The sequence below is a fragment of the Salmo trutta genome, chromosome 6 (genome assembly GCF_901001165.1).
Source record: "Salmo trutta chromosome 6, fSalTru1.1, whole genome shotgun sequence".
NCBI lineage: Eukaryota > Metazoa > Chordata > Actinopteri > Salmoniformes > Salmonidae > Salmo > Salmo trutta.
The window spans coordinates 42,615,813-42,634,832 of NC_042962.1; the positions used below are offsets into that span (position 1 = coordinate 42,615,813).

Here is a 19,020-nt window from a genome sequence, read left to right on the forward strand (position 1 = left end):
TTTGCTGTTTATTCTCAGCAGGCTTACTACGGCCCAACTGTCACGAACATGCCAAGGGTCTTGTGACCAGTTCAGTGGGTTGTGCGTCTCCTCTGGTGTCCTGTTTCCTTCCTGTTGCTGAGCTACTGCTGCTCCGGTGTCAGGGCTTCTCCCCGTGGCCTTTGGGATTAACTCCGCTGGTAAGGAACCTCAAATAAATCAATGTCCTTATTGGCGGTTGTGGCACCGGCATACATATATTTTACTCGTGCACATGATAGTCTTGACATCAGCTAATGTAGTCATAAGCAAAGTATAGCTGAATATGCACCTTACACAATGTCAAAGAAAAGGGTTTGGGAATTGTTTGGGGGAGCAGTTACTGCGTTACATCCCCCAGGTGTTAAGCCCTTGGTCTCAGTGTGTGGGGTATGTCTGTGTTTATTTCACGGGATTGGCCTCATCTATAGGGCAGTATTTTGGGCTGAGTGTGTGTATGTAGCAACAGTGAAGCATCCTCCGCTTATAACACTATACTTAGTGGCACGGGTGCTCTTTCCCTCCCCGTTGTGCTAAACCGCACCTTATCAGAGGGAATCACGTGCTGACTCACCGGGGCAGAGGCACTATGGCAACCTACAAACCAAGCAGCGTTAGGATACGTCCTCACCTGGTTGTGGTTTGTGTTGGAGAAGGAATGCCAATGTGTTAAGACACATTCTCATAAAAAAAGCTGAAATTCATCATTTTTATACATTTTTGTCAGTTGATAGCTTATCAGTCTTGCTCATCAACATTTTGAATGACGGCAAGAAAAGGCTGGTTCCACCCATCTCTCACAGCTAAACTGAAAAAAGTTTAGCGAATTGGATGTTAATTAATAGCAATACGTTCTTTAAAAAAAGTAAAGGTGGCTCTGTATGAAAAAGGTTGTTCACAGCCTAGGTGTGTGTGTGTGTCAGTCAGTCAGAGGGTGGGTGGGAAATGTGCCTGTGTTGTCACAGGCTCTGCTCTGACTCATCACATAGCAAAGTGCTGAGCCGGTATCAGGCTCCTCGTCACTCTGCTCACCTTGTTCTCCGAGGAACAGCTTTTGATCCAGAGGCCCTAATCAAACATGCTGTAAGGCAATGTTGAATACTCACACACCCACGCCTACAGTAGTATCACTAACTTGTTTCAGTTCTCTTCACACACACCAGGTTTTGGTAGTATTGGGCTAAGACACAAAAACACAAGCCTTTCCTTTACAGGATTGCTCAAGCACATCAAACCCACATTGCATTCATCCCCTCGCCACATTGAAGTGACACATTATTCCTAGTGGATAAGCTGTTGTGTGCGATGGGCTTCACTTTCTCCCCAGTGTACTGCCCTGCTACAGTGCGTGCAGAAAGTAGACCCTTGTAATATAACGGCTAACCATATATTGCTCAGGCCCTGCAGGCCTGCGCTCCAATCGTAATCACATTTGTCTGTCTGTGGGAACGCATCGGTCTCAGTCTGTCTGCTGAATGTGGCGGCTGGGAACGTGGCCCCAGATCTGAAGAACTGGTATTAGCAGCATCATGATGCAACTGCAAACCTAGAACAGCTTGTGACTCACTCGCTTGCTTAGTTACTCGCTCTGCATCCTGCCCCCTCTGAGGAGTTTCCAAAGCAGCTGGCCAAGAACAAAAAAAGTATTTAGCTTTTATCCCCTGCCCTTATAAAGATTTTTAAAATGAAATCTATACTGCAATCAATGACCGTACTCTGTGTATGCAGGGTTGGGTAGGTTATTTTCTAAATGTAATCTGTTACTAGTTACATGTCCAAAATTGTAATCAGTAATGTAATTTTTGGGGGGGATTACCCAAACTCGGTAACGTAATCTGATCACTTTCAGTTACTTTTGGATTACTTTCCATTAGGCATTAGAAGAAGACAAAAATGATCTATCAAATGCATTTGGTGTGTCAGCATAGTGGTCTCTGACTTGGGCCTTGTTTCAATGCTGAATTTAATGTCATTGAGAAAACAAAGGTACGATAATGTATTTTTTCACAAACATACTTTCTGAAGAAGTAATCATCTAGTTTTTCCAAGTGTCTGTAATCTGATTACAATATTTTAGCTGGTAACAAAGCTGGTTAGTTGTTTCGTAGTCAGATTACATGTAATCATTTACTCCCCAACCCTGTATTTGTTTGAGGAGGAGGACCGTTTTGATTGCGAAGCTTGTTTTCAACAACTGAGTGACCACATGGCAGCTGTGTCTCTGAAACCAGATCTCTATCATTTCCAACCTAAGAGCATCGTGTTGTCTGCCGCTTGTTTGCATCTCCTGCAAGTCTGTGTGAATGGTTCTCTGCTTGCATCCCTCCCTGCGTACATTTGATAATGTGCATCTGGGTAGTGTATCGAATCAGTGTTGATAATGGTGTGATGTTATGATGATAGTGTGAGTCAGTGTACAGAAGGAAATGAAAGGCTCTGATGTAGCTGTTGACGTGGGCCGAGCCTCTGGTCCCTGTAGGGAGGGGAAATGGCTCACCACCAGCCAGGCTCTGGAATGTTCGAGGAAAATGTAGGTATCTGTGCTCAGGACTCGGTACTACCGGGAACACATTACATGAGTTCTGCAATCCAAGAGGTTTCGCATTACCTTTCCATTACACAACTCTGAAAAATGTCTAATTAAAAGTTGTAAGATGCCTGGTTTTCATGTGTAGTTCATAGCAGAATGTTGGGCATTCTATGGAAAGTGTATCGGTGACATAACAATTTCAAACATAATATTTTTGTAGTATTAACCCCAATGATAATTGATGGGGGATAACATTAATCTGAAGGTATCAACATAATATGGCAAAAAATCTTGTGACACTGTTTGAGACAGTTGTGTAACTGTCTGACTGTCAGTCAGGCAGTATCTCTGTCTGTTCAGCAAGAGGTAATTTTTCTCTCTGGACTTAAGACAGTCTAAATTAAACCTTTCCAATCTAAGCCTTAAGGGTGTCCTACAACAAGGGGTGTAAACCTGTTGACAGAGCAATAATACTAAACCCTTTGATCAGAAATGGTACAGAGCTCTATCTGGTCAATTGTTTTCTGTGGGGCTGACCCTCCATAACCCACATCCTAGCCCTGACTTAGGAAATGGGAAGCCGTCAGTGTTAGTGGCCAGTCAGTCAGTCCCTCATAGGAAGGGAGGGAGGGTTGGGCTCTCAGTAGACCAGGGCTCTCCAACCCTGTTCCTGGAGAGCTACCGTCTTGTAGGTTTTCATTCCAACCCTAATCTAGTGCACCTGCTTCTAATAATTAGTTAGTTGATAAACTGAATCAGGTTAGTTACAACTGGGGTTGGAGCGAAAACCTACAGGAAGGTAGCTCCCCAGGAACAGGGTTGGAGAGCCCTGCAGTAGACCATTGAACTAATGGATCCGGTCATGTGATCAAATGTTATTTGTCACATGCGCCGAATACAAGTGTAGACTTGACCGTGAAATGCTTACTTACAAGCCCTTAACCAACAGTGCAGTTCAAGAAGAAATAAATCAAATCAATTTAGTCTCAAATAAATAATGAAACATTAATGCAAAAACAGTGTTGGAAAAGAAAGTAAAAGTGCAATATGTGCCATGTAAAAAAGCTAAAGTTTAAGTTCCTTGCGCAGAACATATGAAAGCTGGTGTTTCATAGGACTATTTCTCTCTCTTTGTATTAAAAAAACAAAAAAACATTTGTATTTCATATACCTTTTGACTATTGGATGTTCTTATAGGCACTATAGTATTGCCAGCCTAATCTCGGGAGTTGATAGGCTTGAAGTCATAAACAGCGCTGTGCTTCAAGCATTGCAAAGAGCTGCTGGCAAATGCAGGAAAGTGCTGTTTGAATAAATGCTTACGAGCCTGCTGCTGCCTACCACCGCTGTCAGACTGCTATATCAAATCATAGACTTAATTATAATAAACACACAGAAATACGAGCCTTAGGTCATTAATATGGTCAAATCCGGAAACTATCATTTCGAAAACAAAACGTTTGTTCTTTCAGTGAAATATGGAACCGTTCCGTATTTTATCGGAATGGGTGGCAACCCTAAGTCTAAATATTTCTGTTACATTGCACAACCTTCAATGTTATGTCATAATTATGTAAAATTCTGGCAAATTAATTACGGTCTTTGTTAGGAAGAAATGGTCTTCACACAGTTGGCAACGAGCCAGGTGGCCCAAACTGCAGCATATACCCTGACTCTGCTTGCACTAAACGCAAGAGAAGTGACACAATTTCCCTAGTTAATATTGCCTGCTAACATGAATTTATTTTAACTAAATATGCAGGTTTAAAAAAAATATATACTTGTGTATTGATTTTAAGAAAGGCATTGATGTTTATGGTTAGGTGCATTGGTGCAACGATTGTGCTTTTTTCGCGAATGCACTTTTGTTAAATCATCACCTGTTTGGGGAAGTAGGCTGTGATTCAATGATAAATTAACAGGCACCGCATTGATTATATGCAACGCAGGACAAGCTAGTTAAACTAGTAATATCATCAACCATGTGTAGTTAAGTAGTGATTATGTTAAGATTTATTGTTTTTTATAAGATAAGTTTAATGCTAGCTAGCAACTTACCTTGGCTCCTTGCTGCACTCGTGTAAAAGGTGGTCAGCCTGCCACGCAGTCTCCTCGTGGATTGCAATGTAATCGGTCATAATCGGCCCCCCCCAAAAAAAGAAGCAGATTACTGATTATGAAACCTTGAAATCGGACTTAATTAATCGGCCATGCCGATTAATCGGTCGACCTCTAGTGTGGAGTGCGATTGAGATTGTGTCATCTGTGGATCTGTTGGAGCGGTATGCGAATTGGAGTGGGCCTAGGGTGTCCAGGAGGATGCTGTTGATGTGAGCCAATACCAGCCTTTCAAATCACTTCATGGCTACCGACGTGAGTGCCATGTGGTGGTAATAATTTAGTCAGGTTACCTTCACTTCCTTGGGCACAGGGACTATGGTGGTCTGCTTGAAACATGTAGGTATTACAGACTCGGTCAGGGAGATGTTGAAAATGTCAGTGAGACAATTGACAGTTGGTGCTTTGAGTACACGTCCTGGTAATCTGTCTGGCCCAGCGGCTTTGTGAATATTGACCTGTTTAAAGGTTTTGTTCACATCGGTTACCGAGAGCGTTATCACATAGTCATCCAGAACAGCTGGTGCTCTCGTGCATGCTTCAGTGTTGCTTGCCTCGAAGTGAGCATAAAAGGCATTTAGCTCATCTGGTAGGCTCGCGTCACTGGGCAGCTCGCGTCTGGGTTTCCCTTTGTAGTCCGTAAATAGTTTTCAAGCCCTGCCACATCTGACGAGCGTCAGAGCCGGTGTAATGCCATTGGATGAATCCCGGAACATATTCCAGTCAATGCCATTGGATGAATCCAGGAACATATTCCAGTCTTTGCTAGCAAAACGGTCTTGTAGTGTAGCATCCGTGTCATCTGACCACTTCCGTATTGAGCGAGTCACTGGTACTTCCTGCTTTAGTTTTTGCTTGTAAGCAGGAATCAGGAGGATATAATTATGGTCAGATTTGCCAAATGGAGGGCGGGGGAGAGCTTTGTATGCATCTCTGCGTGTGGAGTAAAGGTGGTCTAGGATTTTTTCCCCCCTGGTTGCACATGTGACATGCTGGTAAAAAAATTGGTAAAACTGATTTCAGTTTGCCTGGATTAAAGTCCTTGGCCACTAGGAGCGCCGCTTCTAGGTGAGCATTTTCTTCTTTGCTTTTGGCTTTATAGAGTTGGTTGAGAGCGGTCTTAGTGCCAGCCTCGTTTTGTGGTGGTAAATAGACGGCTACGAATAATACAGATAGTACGGTCTACATCTTATTATAAGGTACTCTACCTCAGGCGAGCAATACCTTGAGACTTCTTTAATATTAGACATCGCACACCAGCTGTTAATGACAAAAAGACACACAACCCCACCCCTTGTCGGGTTTTCTCTTTTGACATTTCGAGGATATACAATAGTCACTGACTGTAGACACTGTCAAACGCATTAGGATAATGAACAGTCTCGTCAAATCTGTAATCTCTGATTGTCAGTCTTTAACTTCAGTGAACACCATTATAATCGACATTGTCCTCATTACAATTTCATCCCCTGCAGTAGTAACATGGTGTCAGGCTTCCGGTTGGGTGCTTGTTTTCTTTGCGTGTGTGTTCAGAGGAGGAGGAGATGCCTAATTTGGCAGTACTCTCTGCTCTGTCCCTCCCTTCCCCATCAGGCTTTGGCAGCTCTGACATTTTGCTCCACTTTCCTGCTACTCAGCAGAGAAAGGGAGGAAGTGTGTGACCTGGAGTGGTCTGACCCCCGAGACCAAATTCCCATATATTCTACCGCATTACGAGCTCAGTGGCTTCCTACATAGAGATGCAGCGTGTTCAGACAGGATTGGCACATTGATAATGTGTATTTAACATTTTGTTAAGACTCTAGTATTTCCTCTATCCCTTGACTTCTGACCCAGACGGTAGCAACGCTGTAGAGAGTGCAGAGTTAAGTACTGGATCCCCCGACGTAGCTGTTGTGAAATTCTGCTGCTGCAATGTCTCTTCCCTCGTCAAGCCTCTGCAGTAGCCAAGGCAGTAATATCAGAGGTCAGTGTTAGAGGGGCGTAAGGGCACTCTGTGTGTGTACACCACAGAGATATGCAAGTGCTGGTTGTAAAACAGATTGCAGGGTGCTAAGAGGTCAGTGCTACACCAACACTCCTCCAAGGTATAATCACTAGTATATAGGCCTAGAGCTAAATCTTCAAAGTATGGAGTGGCCATTTTAAAGCGACTGGAAAAAATAATCCCCCTGTATTTAACAAATCATCAAGCCCACTCGCCTACGTTCCTTGCATGATCTGAGATGATAAATTATCTCTAGTAAATTGGTGAGAGTGGCTGCCAGGTCAAGGTCATGTTCATTAGGACTCGCAACTGGAATGCTTTAAAACATTTTGTAGTCTCCTTGTTTCAGAGTGTTTTCTATTTATTCAGTTTGGTGTCTAATTGATACCCAGGACTTCACTTTACGGAATACTTCACTGCTGGTGTCTTTCATTCTCTTCATGCCAATTGGAATGTTGCATGATTACTGTTGCATATCTACTGCCTGGTATGACAACTGCTCGGCCTCCGACCGCAAGGCACTACAGAGGGTAGTCCGTACGGCCCAGTACATCAAGCTTTCTTACATCCAGGACCTCTATACCAGGCGGTGTCAGAGAAAGGCCCAAAGAATTGTCAGACTCCAGCCACCCTAGTCATAGACTGTTCTCTCTGCAACCTCGTGGTACCGGAGCACCAAGTCTAGGTCCAAGAGGCTTCTAAACAGCTTCTACCCCCAAGCCATAAGACTCCTGAACATCTAATCAAATGGCTACCCAGACTATTTGCAGTGCCCCCCCCTCATCCCCTCTTGACAACAGAGAGTAGAAGTGGTGTAATCTATGCATAGTCACTTTAATAACTCTACCTACATGTACATACTACCTCAAATAACCGGTGCCCCCGCACATTGACTCTATCTTTACCCCCTCGTATATAGTCTCGCTATTGTTATTTCACTGCTGCTCTTGAATTACTTGTTACTTTTATCTCTTATTCTTATCTGTATTTTTAAAACTGGGTTAGGGGCTCATAAGTAAGCATTTCACTAAGGTTGTATTTGGCGCATGTGACTAATAAGATTTAATTTGATGGGGCATGCTGGTGGAGTTTGCTAGCAGTTTTAGGCTGTATAATGTCGTTTTGGCTTGTCAATTTCCAGAAACAGCGTTGTGGTACCCTTCATCATGATGTTGCACTTCTTGGAGCGTTCAACCACATTTTAGTTCGTAGAAGAGTAGTTTGTACTTTTGTGATTGACAGGTTCTGGCACTGATTGATTGACAAAGCTTTATCAATAGCAATCAAATGTATTTATAAAGCCCTTTTTACATCAGCCGATGTCACAAAGTGCTATACAGAAACCCAGCCTAAAACAGCAAACAATGCAGCTGTAGAAGCACGGTGGCTAGAAAAAACTCCCTAGAAAGGCAGGAACCCAGAATGAAACCTAGAGAGGAACCAGGCTCTGAGGGGTGGCCAGTCCTCTTCTGGCTGTGCTAGGTTGAGATTATAACAGTACATGGCCAAGATGTTCATAGATGACCAGCAGGCTCTAATAATAATAATCACCACAGTGGTTGTAGAGGGTACAACAGGTCAGCAGCTCAGGAGTAAATGTCGGAGACAGCAGGTGCAGTAGCGAGAGAGAGTCAAAAACAGCAGGTCCGGGACAAGGTAGCACGTCCGGTGAACAGTTCAGGGTTCCATAGCCGCAGACAGAACAGTTGAAACTGGAGCAGCAGCACGACCAGGTGGACTGGGGACAGCAAGGAGTCATCAGGCCAGGTAGTCCTGAGGCATTGTCCCAGGGCTCAGGTTCTCCGGTAGGGGAGGAGGGCGAGAGAGAGAATTAGGGTGAGCATACTTCAAATCACACAGGACCCCAGATAAGAAAGGAGAAATACTCCAGAAATAACAGACTGGGGGGGGGGGGCAGGGGACACTGTGGTCAGACAGGGTCACCCAAGCAGGATATAACCACACCCACTTTGCTAAAGCACAGCCCCCACATCACTAGAGGGATATTTAAAATCACCAACGTACTACCCTGAGACAAGGCTGAGTATAGCCCACGAAGATCTCCCCCACAGCATGAACCCCAGGGGGGCGCCAAACCCAGACAGGAAGATCACGTCAATGACTCAACCCGCTCAAGTGACGCACCCCTCCTAGGGATGGGATGGAAGAGCACCAGTAAGCCAGTGACTCTAACCCTATTACGGGGGCTGAGGCAGAGAATCCCGGTGGAGAGAAGGGAACCGGCCAGGCAGAGACAGCAAGGGCGGTTCGTTGCTCCAGTGCCTTTCCGTTCACCTTCACACCCCTGGGCCAGACTAAACTCCATCATAGGACCTACTGAAAAGATGAGTCTTCAATAAAGACTTAAAGGTCAAGACTGAGTCTGCGTCTCTCACATGGATAGGCAGACCATTCCATAAAAATGGAGCTCTATAGGAGAAGGACCTGCCTCCAGCTGTTTGCTTAGAAATTCTAGGGACAATGAGGCCTGCGTCTTATGACCGTAGCGTATGTAAAGGTATGTACGGCAGGACCAAATCGGAGAGATGGGTAGGAGCAAACCCATGTAATGCTTTGTAGGTTAGCAGGAAAACCTTGAAGTCAGCCCGAACCTTTACAGGAAGCCAGTGTAGAGAAGCTAGCACTGGAGTAATATGATAGAATTTTGGGGTATTAGTCAAGATTCTAGCAGCTGTGTTTAGCACCAACTGAAGTTTATTTAGTGCTTTATCCCGGTAGCCGGAAAGTAGAGCATTGCAGTAGTCTAACCTAGAAGTGACAAAAGCATGGATTAACTTTTCTGCATCATTTTTTAACAGAAAGTTTCTGATTTTTGCAATGTTACATTGATGGAAAAAAGCATTCTTTGAAATGGTCTTAATATGTTCCTCAAAAGAGTTCAGGTTTCCAGAGTAACGCTGAGGTCCTTCAGTTTTATTTGAGATGACTGTACAACCATCAAGATTTATTGTCGGATCCAACAGAAGAGCTCTTTGTTTCTTGGGATCTGGAACGAGCATCTCTGTTTTGTCCGAGTTTACCAGTCCAAATATTTGCCGCCATCCACTTCCTTCTGTCTGAAACACAGGCTTCCAGGGAGGGCAATTTTGGGGCTTCGCCATGTTTCATCGAAATGTACAGCTGTGTATCGTCCGCATAGCAGTGAAAGTTAACATTATGTTTCCGAATGACATCATATATATATATATATATATGACATTTTAGGACAGTGCAATCTAGGATTGTTTGGTGCTCTTTGGGTTTGTGTTGAGGTCCACGGCCAGGTGCCAGCCATAACGGTAGGTTAGAAGAGCCCTTATGATCTGCGAACAATGAAGGCTTAGGGCCAAGCGGGATGGGTAAAGAGTGATTTGGGACCGGCTGTTAGTGTTCGTCTTGGTCTGTCAAATCACATCTCCAGTAGACTTTCATTTTCATGTTGTCAAAAGTTGCGATGGCGATGTGCAGTTGTTAAATTGGAGCTGTTATTTGGGGAAACATTTGGTGCCTGCAGCGCTGCTTCAAAATAGGAACAGTACTAGAAAAGTGCTTAGCCATTTGCAATGCACCCACCCACACATTATCTTCGACTAAAACTACATCCTCATTTTCACCACAACCTTTACGCCTATAACTTTTATCCTTATACTGTACTTTCAGGCTGTCGTCATTACAGTGTCTGCCAGAGCCCGTTAACATGGGTAGCTCTGCTCCTAGGAAATTACTCATAGCTAAAAAGTGGATTAGTACAGCTTCCAATTTCTGGCTTACAGGCTTCAGTCTGAGCCTACATCTAGAGATGCAGTGACGAGAGAGGATGACAAATGTTACAGGAGCTTCTTGGTGTAAAGACTGTGGCTGAATGAGTTGTCCTATACTGCATCTCTTGTGTGACATCTTTCTTTCTCTCAGGAGACAAAGATGGCAGTAAGGTGACCACAGTGGTAGCGACCCCAGGCCAGGGCCCCGACCGGCCGCAGGAGGTCAGCTATACAGACACTAAGGTCATCGGCAACGGCTCGTTCGGCGTGGTCTACCAGGCTAAACTGTGTGACTCCGGGGAGCTAATAGCCATCAAGAAGGTTCTGCAGGACAAGAGGTTCAAGGTGAGGACCATTTCACTGCAGAGACGAATACATCGGAGAGTATTTATTTTAATTTTTATGAGTTCTTGTTGCACCGTGTGTTTTTGAGTAACGACAGTTCTTTGTCTTGGGGTCATTTGAGTCACTGTCAGTATGACGTCACTGAAACTAGATCCCTAACTGGAGTCTCACATTAAATGGGCTCACATTTCTACTGTCATTCGACTGAAAACACTAGGAGGTTTGTCAGGGCACTTACCGCTGTGAGACTGCTCTCTCATGGTGATCGTAGCCTGCCGTACCACACTGATAGGCGTTTGGTTAATCATCATGGCAGTCGGCCTGTGCATGATGGCCTAGTCCCCAGTGATGTCATGTCTCGTGAGAACACGCCCCTTCCTGTTGGAGCTGAAACGGGGCGCAGTCTCGTCCCTCCCTAGTCCAGCTTCAGCTCAAGCATTGAGTTGATGAATAGTTAATCTCTTCTTGTCGCACCCTAAAGGAAACTCAACCCATGGATTTCCTCACTGACGTAGCTGTGTTAATAAACAAGGGCTGCAATGGCTGCACAGTGCCAGTGTTTGAAATAGCTTATAATGTGTCTCTGTGGGTAATTTGCTCCCTGTTCAGATATCACTGACATGATTTGACCCCCAATCAGTTATGGCTGTCACTGTTTTACAATGATCTATGATAGTTGTAGCTGGCCTAAATTATCCATGTGTGGGCTTCTAATTTAAGACACTGACAGGGTGCCAAACTCAGACTAGATATTCTCAGTCTCTTATCTTGAACGTTTCACTAGCTCTGTGATGGACACACATGGTTGTGTTTTAGCTGTTTCCCAAATCTCTCCTCGAGTACCCCTTGCCATTCCACTTGTTTGATCTATTCTAATACTAGCACACCTGATTTAACCAGGTGTTGAACCAGGTTCAACACCTGGTTCAATGTCACACATTTCACTGCAGAGACGAATACATCGGAGAGTATTTATTAAAATTTTTGAGTTCTTGTTGCACCTGGTTCAACACCTGGTTCAACACCTGGTTCAACACCTGGTTCAACACCTGGTTCAACACCTGGTTCAACACCTGGTTCAACACCTGGTTCCTCCTTCTCGCTCGCTCGCTTCCTCCTTCTCGCTCGCTCGCTTCCTCCTTCTCGCTCGCTCGCTTCCTCCTTCTCGCTCGCTCGCTTCCTCCTTCTCGCTCGCTCGCTTCCTCCTCCTCGCTCGCTCGCTTCCGCCTCCTCGCTCGCTCGCTTCCGCCTCCTCTCTCTCGCTTCCTCTTCCCCCCTCCTCTCTCTCTCGCTTCCTCTCTCTCTCTCTCTCGCTTCCTCTCTCTCTCTCGCTTCCTCTCTCTCTCTCGCTTCCTCTCCCCCTCTCTCTCCTCTCTCGCTTCCTCTCCCCCTTTCTCTCTCGCTTCCTCTCCCCCTTTCTCTCTCGCTTTCCTCTCCCCCTCTCTCTCTCGCTTCCTCTCCCCCTCTCTCTCTCGCTTTCCTCTCCCCCTCCTCTCTCCTCTCTCTCCTCTCTTCTCCGCTTCCCTCTCCCCCTCTCTCTCTCGCTTCCTCTCCCCCTCTCTCTCTCGCTTCCTCTCCCCCTCTCTCTCTCTCGCTTCCTCTCCCCTCTCTCTCTCTCTCTCGCTTCCTCTCCCCCTCTCTCTCTCGCTTCCTCTCCCCCCTCTCTCTCTCGCTTCCTCTCCCCCTCTCTCTCTCTCTCTCGCTTCCTCTCCCCCTCTCTCTCTCTCGCTTCCTCTCCCCCTCTCTCTCTCTCGCTCTGCCCTCTCCCTCCCCTCTCTCTCTCTCTCGCTGCCTCTCCCCTCTCCTCTCTCGTGCCTCTCCCCCTCTCTCTCTTCTCGCTGCCCCATTCTCCCCTTCCTCTATCTCTCTCTCTCGCTGCCTCCTCCCATCTCTCTCTCCTCCTCCGCTGCCCTCCCTCTCTCTCTCTCTCTCGCTGCCTCTCCCCTCTCTCTCTCTCTCTCTCGCTTCCTCTCCCCCTCTCTCTCTCTCTCTCTCGCTGCCTCTCCCCTCTCTCTCTCTCTCTCTCTCTGCCTCTCCCTCTCTCTCTCTCTCTCTCGCTGCCTCTCCCCTCTCTCTCTCTCTCGCTGCCTCTCCTCTCTCTCTCTCTCGCTGCCTCTCCCCTCTCTCTCTCTCGCTGCCTCTCCCCTCTCTCTCTCTCGCTGCCTCTCCCCTCTCTCTCTCTCGCTGCCTCTCCCCTCTCTCTCTCTCTCGCTGCCTCTCCCCTCTCTCTCTCTCGCTGCCTCTCCCTCTCCTCTCTCTCGCTGCCTCTCCCTCTCTCTCTCTCTGCTTGCCTCTCCCCTCTCTCTCTCTCTCGCTGCCTCTCCCCTCTCTCTCTCTCTCGCTGCCTCTCCCCTCTCTCTCTCTCTCGCTGCCTCTCCCCTCTCTCTCTCTCTCGCTGCCTCTCTCTCTCTCTCGCTGCCTCTCCTCTCTCTCGCTTCCTCTCTCTCTCTCGCGCCCTCTCTCTCGCGCGCGCCCTCTCTCTCTCTCTCTCGCGCGCCCTCTCTCTCTCTCTCTCTCTCTCTCTCTCTCTCTCGCGCGCCCTCTCTCTCTCTCTCTCGCGCGCCCTCTCTCTCTCTCTCTCGCGCGCCCTCTCTCTCTCTCTCGCGCCCCCTCTCAGCCCATCTCAGATGAGCCTCAAAAGCCATTTTTAGACTCATTTAAGAGAGAGTGTCTGACTGGTCCAGAATCAGAGGAAAGTTTCTTCTGGGAGAGTGCAACTAGCTCAGTGTGAAGCTAGCTTCTCTAGCCTGTTTGACTTGTCTAATACTCACTGGTTGTCAGATTTTATCAATGTCTCTCTGTCTCATCTCGTCTCAGAACCGGGAGCTGCAGATCATGAGGAAACTGGACCACTGCAACATAGTGCGTTTGCGCTACTTCTTCTATTCCAGTGGAGACAAGGTGGGTGGTTGCTGCTCATACGTCAGTCTGTCTCTGTGTGTTGTTGCAGGTGATGGAGACTCCCTATTCAACAAGTTTTTGTTTGACACTGGCTAGACTAAATGTTGCTCCTGAACTTCTATTTCTACCACTTATATTCTTAGGCTTTCCATTGTGAAGATTTTCATATTAAGTTAAGCTGTTTAGGTTTATACTCTTATATTGTTGGGATTAGGGCTGACCCCATTTAGTTGACTGGTCAATTATTTGTTCAATAGGCTGTTGGTCGACCAAGATTTCTTTAGTCAAGCAGTAGCAAAAAAAAAGAATAATATATATAATAGAGTACCAGTCAAAGGTTTGGACACCTCATTCAAGGGTTTTTCTTTATTTTACTATTTTCTACATTGTGGCATAATAGTGGAGACATCAACACTATAAAATAACACATATGGAATCATGTAGTAACCAAAACTGTGTTAAACAAATCAAAATATATTTTAGATTCCTCAAAGTAGCCACCCTTTGCCTTGATGACAGCTTTACACACTCTTGGCATTCTCACAAACAGCATCATGAGGTACTCGCCTGGAATAGTGCCGACAGAGATGGTGGCCTCACTTCGAGTCCTTAGGAAACTATGCAGTATTTTGTTAATGTATTATTTCTTACATTGTTAACACTTAAGATTTCCTGGGCTATTACATACAGCTGGGAAGAACTATTGGATATAAGAGCGCCGTCAACTTACCAACATTACGACCAGGAATACGACTTTCCGAAAGCGGATCCTTTGTTCGGACCACCACCCAGGACATTGGATCTAATCCTATAGGCCGGCCCAAAACCATGTATTCGCAGAAGAGGTAGACGGAGCAGCTTCCTGGTCAGACTTCGAAGGCGTGCACACCACCCACCGCTTCTGAGTATATTACTCGCCAATAGGGTTGCAAAGGGTCGGACACTTTTGAGTAAATTTCCGTACATTTTCGATGGGAGGTTAAGCCCGGGAATTTTGTTTAAATTCATGAAAAAAGTTAGCTTATAACAGTGAACCTTTTTTGTGGGTTACACATAAGGCAATTCTAGATCTTCTGGCATATTTTGGTTAAACTGTCCCCAATTCAATGGAATTGCAACCCTCTGCATGCACAGTGCATTCTTCCATCACATGTGCAGTGCTCTCTTCCACCACATGAACAGCTGATTCTCAAGATCTTGCACACTAAGGAGATGCTATTGAGCCCACATTACTACACTGTCTGAGCCAAGGACTACATGCTTTCTGGTAAGTTTTGATTACAATACTGGGTGGGGTAAATATATTTTATGACATACATGATTTTTTTGTTAACCTCTCTAGGGGGTGTGGGACGCTTGGTGTGGGACGCTTTCACTGGCCAACATCCAGTGAAATTGCAGAGCGCCAAATTCAAAAACAGAAATACTCATTATAATTAATGAAACATACAAGTGTTACACATCGGTTTAAAGATTAACTTCTTGTTAATCTAACCACGGTGTCAGATTTCAAAAATACATTCGGCGAAAGCAAACCATGCGATTATCTGAGAACAGCGCCCAGCAGACAAATCATTACAAACAGTTAGCAGCCAAGAAGAGGAGTAACAAAAGTCAGAAATAGCGATAAAATGTGTCAATTACCTTTGATCTTCATATGGTTGCACGCCAAAGAGTCCATGTTACACAATAAATGTTTGTTTTGTTCGATAAGGTCCCTCTTTATGTCCAAAAACCTCCGTTTTGTTGGTGCGTTTTGTTCAGTAATCCAATGGAACAAAGCGCGTTCACAACAGACAGACAAAAAAAATCCAATAAGTACCATAAGAATTCGTAGAAACATGTCAAATGATGTTTATAATCAATCCTCAGGATGTTTTTGTCATAAATAATCGATCATATTTCAACCGGACAATAACTTCGTCAATGGAAAAGGGAAAACAAGAAAGGCACACTCCCGGTCACGCGCTGGACTCATGTTTGGAAATTTCCACTGTCCACTCATTAAAAGTGCTGTTACTCCCTAATTTTTCAGAGTAAAAGCCTGAAACAATGCCTAAAGACTGGCCACATGTAGAGGAAGCCATAGAGATTGTGATCTGGGTCATAAGTCTTTTTATGGTGGATAGGCTTTCAATGGAAAAACAGCCATTTCAAAATAAAAGCATTTCCTGGATGGATTTTCCTCAGGTTTTCGCCTGCCATATCAGTTCTGTTATATTCACAGAAATTATTTTAACAGTTTTTGTAAACTTTTAGAGTGTTTTCTATCCAAATCTACCAATTATATGCATATCCTAGCTTCTGGACCTGAGTAGCAGGCAGTTTACTTTGGGCACGCTTTTCATCCAAATTTCCGAATGCTGCCCCCTACCCTAGTGAGGTTAACTAGTAAATAGTAGCCTTCAGCAAAGTGTTCAAATCATTTCTAACTTGTTAACAATTTCTGCTAGTTAGGTTTTGCTACCATATTTTAGCTTGCTTGAGCCTGCTAACTGAGGAGTGTTAATTCACCTGTTTCCATACACGTTTCATTTAAAAAAAAAAAAATCTTACAAAGGAGTTGTTTATTCTAACTGCTTATCTATTTATCTGTACATGGAAATGTATTTTTTTCCTTTTTTTTCATTTTATTCTAATCTTTACAGGAAAATGCCACTATCTGATGTGTGGAGATGTTTCACTGCAGCTAATGCAGAAGGAAGAGCTGTGTACATTTGCAAATACTGTGCCAAATCATATGTGAAGAATGCAACAAGATGCAGAATCATCTGGCCAAGTGCATGAAGTTTCCTCATTGCTCACAACAAGCAACCTCTACTTCTGTTCGAGGTGAAAATGATAAATCCGACACCTTATCGATAGCAACAGCTCATGGTCCTCCTGGAATCAGAGGTTGGAGGAACGTAGTCAGAGAAATGCTGATGAATGTCTTGCTCGAGCTGTGTATGCAACTGGTTCAGCTCTGATGCTCACAGGCAGTGTGTATTGGAAGAGATTTCTGAATGTTCTTTGCCCAGCATACACCCCTCCAACCAGACATGCTTTATCTACTCATTTTCTGGATACAGAGTTCAAGTGAAGGTGAAGCAAATCATAGAGAAAGCAGACTGTATTGCAATCATCTCTGATAGGTGGTTGAATGTTCGTGGGCAATGAATAATGAACTACATCTCCACCGCTCAACCAGTATTCTACAAGAGCACAGTCACAAGGGACAACAGACACACTGGTCTCTACATTGCAGATGAGCTGAAGGCAGTCATCAATGACCTTGGACCACAGAAGGTATTTGCACTGGTGACAGACAATGCTGCGAACATGAAAGCTGCTTGGTCTAAAGTGGAGTAGTCCTACCCTCACATCACAACCATTGGCTGTGCTTCTCTTGCATTGAATCTGCTCCTCAAGGAGATCATGGCACTGAAAACAATGGATACACTCCACAAGAGAGCCAAGGAAATGGTTAGGTATGTGAAGGATCATCAAGTTATAGCAACAATCTACCTCACCAAGCAAAGTGAGAATAATAAGATGGCTCGCTTGGGATATGGCTCGCTTGGGATATGTTGTCGGAGTCGGTACAGCCACCGGGTTTCGTCATGCGTCACACCCACATAAACATCTCTCTGGGAAGAAGGGCTTCATGATTAACCTCTCTAGGGTACGAAATCGTCCCACACAATTCAACAGCCAGTGACAAATCAGAGCGCCAAATTTAAAATGACATAATTCAAAGTTCTCAAACATAGGACTATTTTACACCATTTGAAAGATGACTCTCGTTAATCTAACCACATTGTCCGATTTCAAAAAGGCTTTACAGCGAAAGCAAAACATTAGATTATGTCATGAGAGTACCCTGCCAAAAATAATGACACAGCCATTTTCAAAGCAAGCATATTCAAAGCAAGCATAAGAAACAATACTGTGCGGCCGTATTCATTGACCTGGCCAAAGCTTTTGACTCTGTTAATCACCACATCCTCATCGGCAGACTCAGTAGCCTTGGTTTCTCAAACGATTGCGTCGCCTGGTTCACCAACTACTTCTCTGACAGAGTTGAGTGTGTCAAATCGGAGGGCCTACTGTCTGGACCTCTGGCAGTCTCTATGGGGGTACCACAGGGTTCAATTCTTGGGCCAACTCTTTTCTCTGTATACATAAATGATGTCGCTCTTGCTGCTGGTGAATCTCTGATCCACCTCTACGCAGACGACACCATTCTGTATACTTCTGGCCCTTCTTTGGACACTGTGTTAACAACCCTCCAGACGAGCTTCAATGCCATTCAACTCTCCTTCCGTGGTCTCCAACTGCTCCTAAACACAAGTAAAACTAAATGCATGCTCTTCAACCGATCGCTGCCTGCACCTGCCCGCCCGTCCAGCATAACTTCTCTGGACGGTTCTAACTTAGAATTTGTGGACAACTACAAATACCTAGGTGTCTGGTTAGACTGTAAACTCTCCTTCCAGACTCACATCAATCATCTCCAATCCAAAGTTAAATCTAGAATTGGCTTCCTATTTCGCAACATAGCATCCTTCACTCATGCTGCCAAACATACCCTCGTAAAATTGACCATCCTACCAATCCTCGACTTCGGCGATGTCATTTACAAAATAGCCTCCAATACCCTACTCAACAAGCTGGATGCAGTCTATCACAGTGCCATCCGTTTTGTCACCAAAGCCCCATATACTACCCACCACTGCAACCTGTACGCTCTCGTTGGCTGGCCTTCGCTTCATAATCGTCGCCAAACACATTGGCTCCAGGTCATCTACAAGACCCTGCTAGGTAAAGTCCCCCCTTATCTCCGCTCACTGGTCACCATAGCAGCACCCACCTGTAGCACGCGCTCCAGCAGGTATATCTCTCTGGTCACCCCTAAAGCCAACTCCTCCTTTGGTCATCTCTCCTTCCAGTTCTCTGCTGCCAATGACTGGAACGAACTACAAAAATCTCTGAAACTGGTAACACTTATCTCCCTCACTAGCTTTAAGCACCAGCTGTCAGAGCAGCTCACAGATCACTGCACCTGTACATAGCCCATCTATAATTTAGCCCAAACTACTACCTCTTCCCCTACTGTATTTATTTATTTTTATTTATTTTGCTCCTTTGCACCATATTATTTATATTTGAACTTTGAACTTTCTTCAAACTACAAATCTACCATTCCAGTGTTTTTCTTGCTATACTTTATTTACTTTGCCACCATGGCATTTTTTGCCTTTACCTCCCTTATCTCACATCATTTGCTCACATTGTATATAGTCTTATTTTTTTTTCTACTGCATCATTGATTGTATGTTGTTTTACTCCATGTGCAACTCTGTGTTGTTGAATGTTGT

The 19,020-nt window shown here is 45.0% G+C and overlaps 1 protein-coding gene across 4 annotated transcripts in view; it reads left to right on the plus strand.

Annotated features, from left to right (window-relative positions):
* LOC115195960 (glycogen synthase kinase-3 beta) overlaps positions 1 to 19,020 on the plus strand; it is a 47,605-nt gene that overhangs the window by 5,079 nt on the left and 23,506 nt on the right. For all 4 annotated transcript variants that reach the window (XM_029756338.1, XM_029756340.1, XM_029756339.1 and 1 more), the window contains exons 2-3: positions 10,566 to 10,759; positions 13,577 to 13,660. In XM_029756338.1, the coding sequence (XP_029612198.1) occupies positions 10,566 to 10,759; positions 13,577 to 13,660 (278 nt within the window). The remainder of the gene's footprint in view (positions 1 to 10,565; positions 10,760 to 13,576; positions 13,661 to 19,020) is intronic.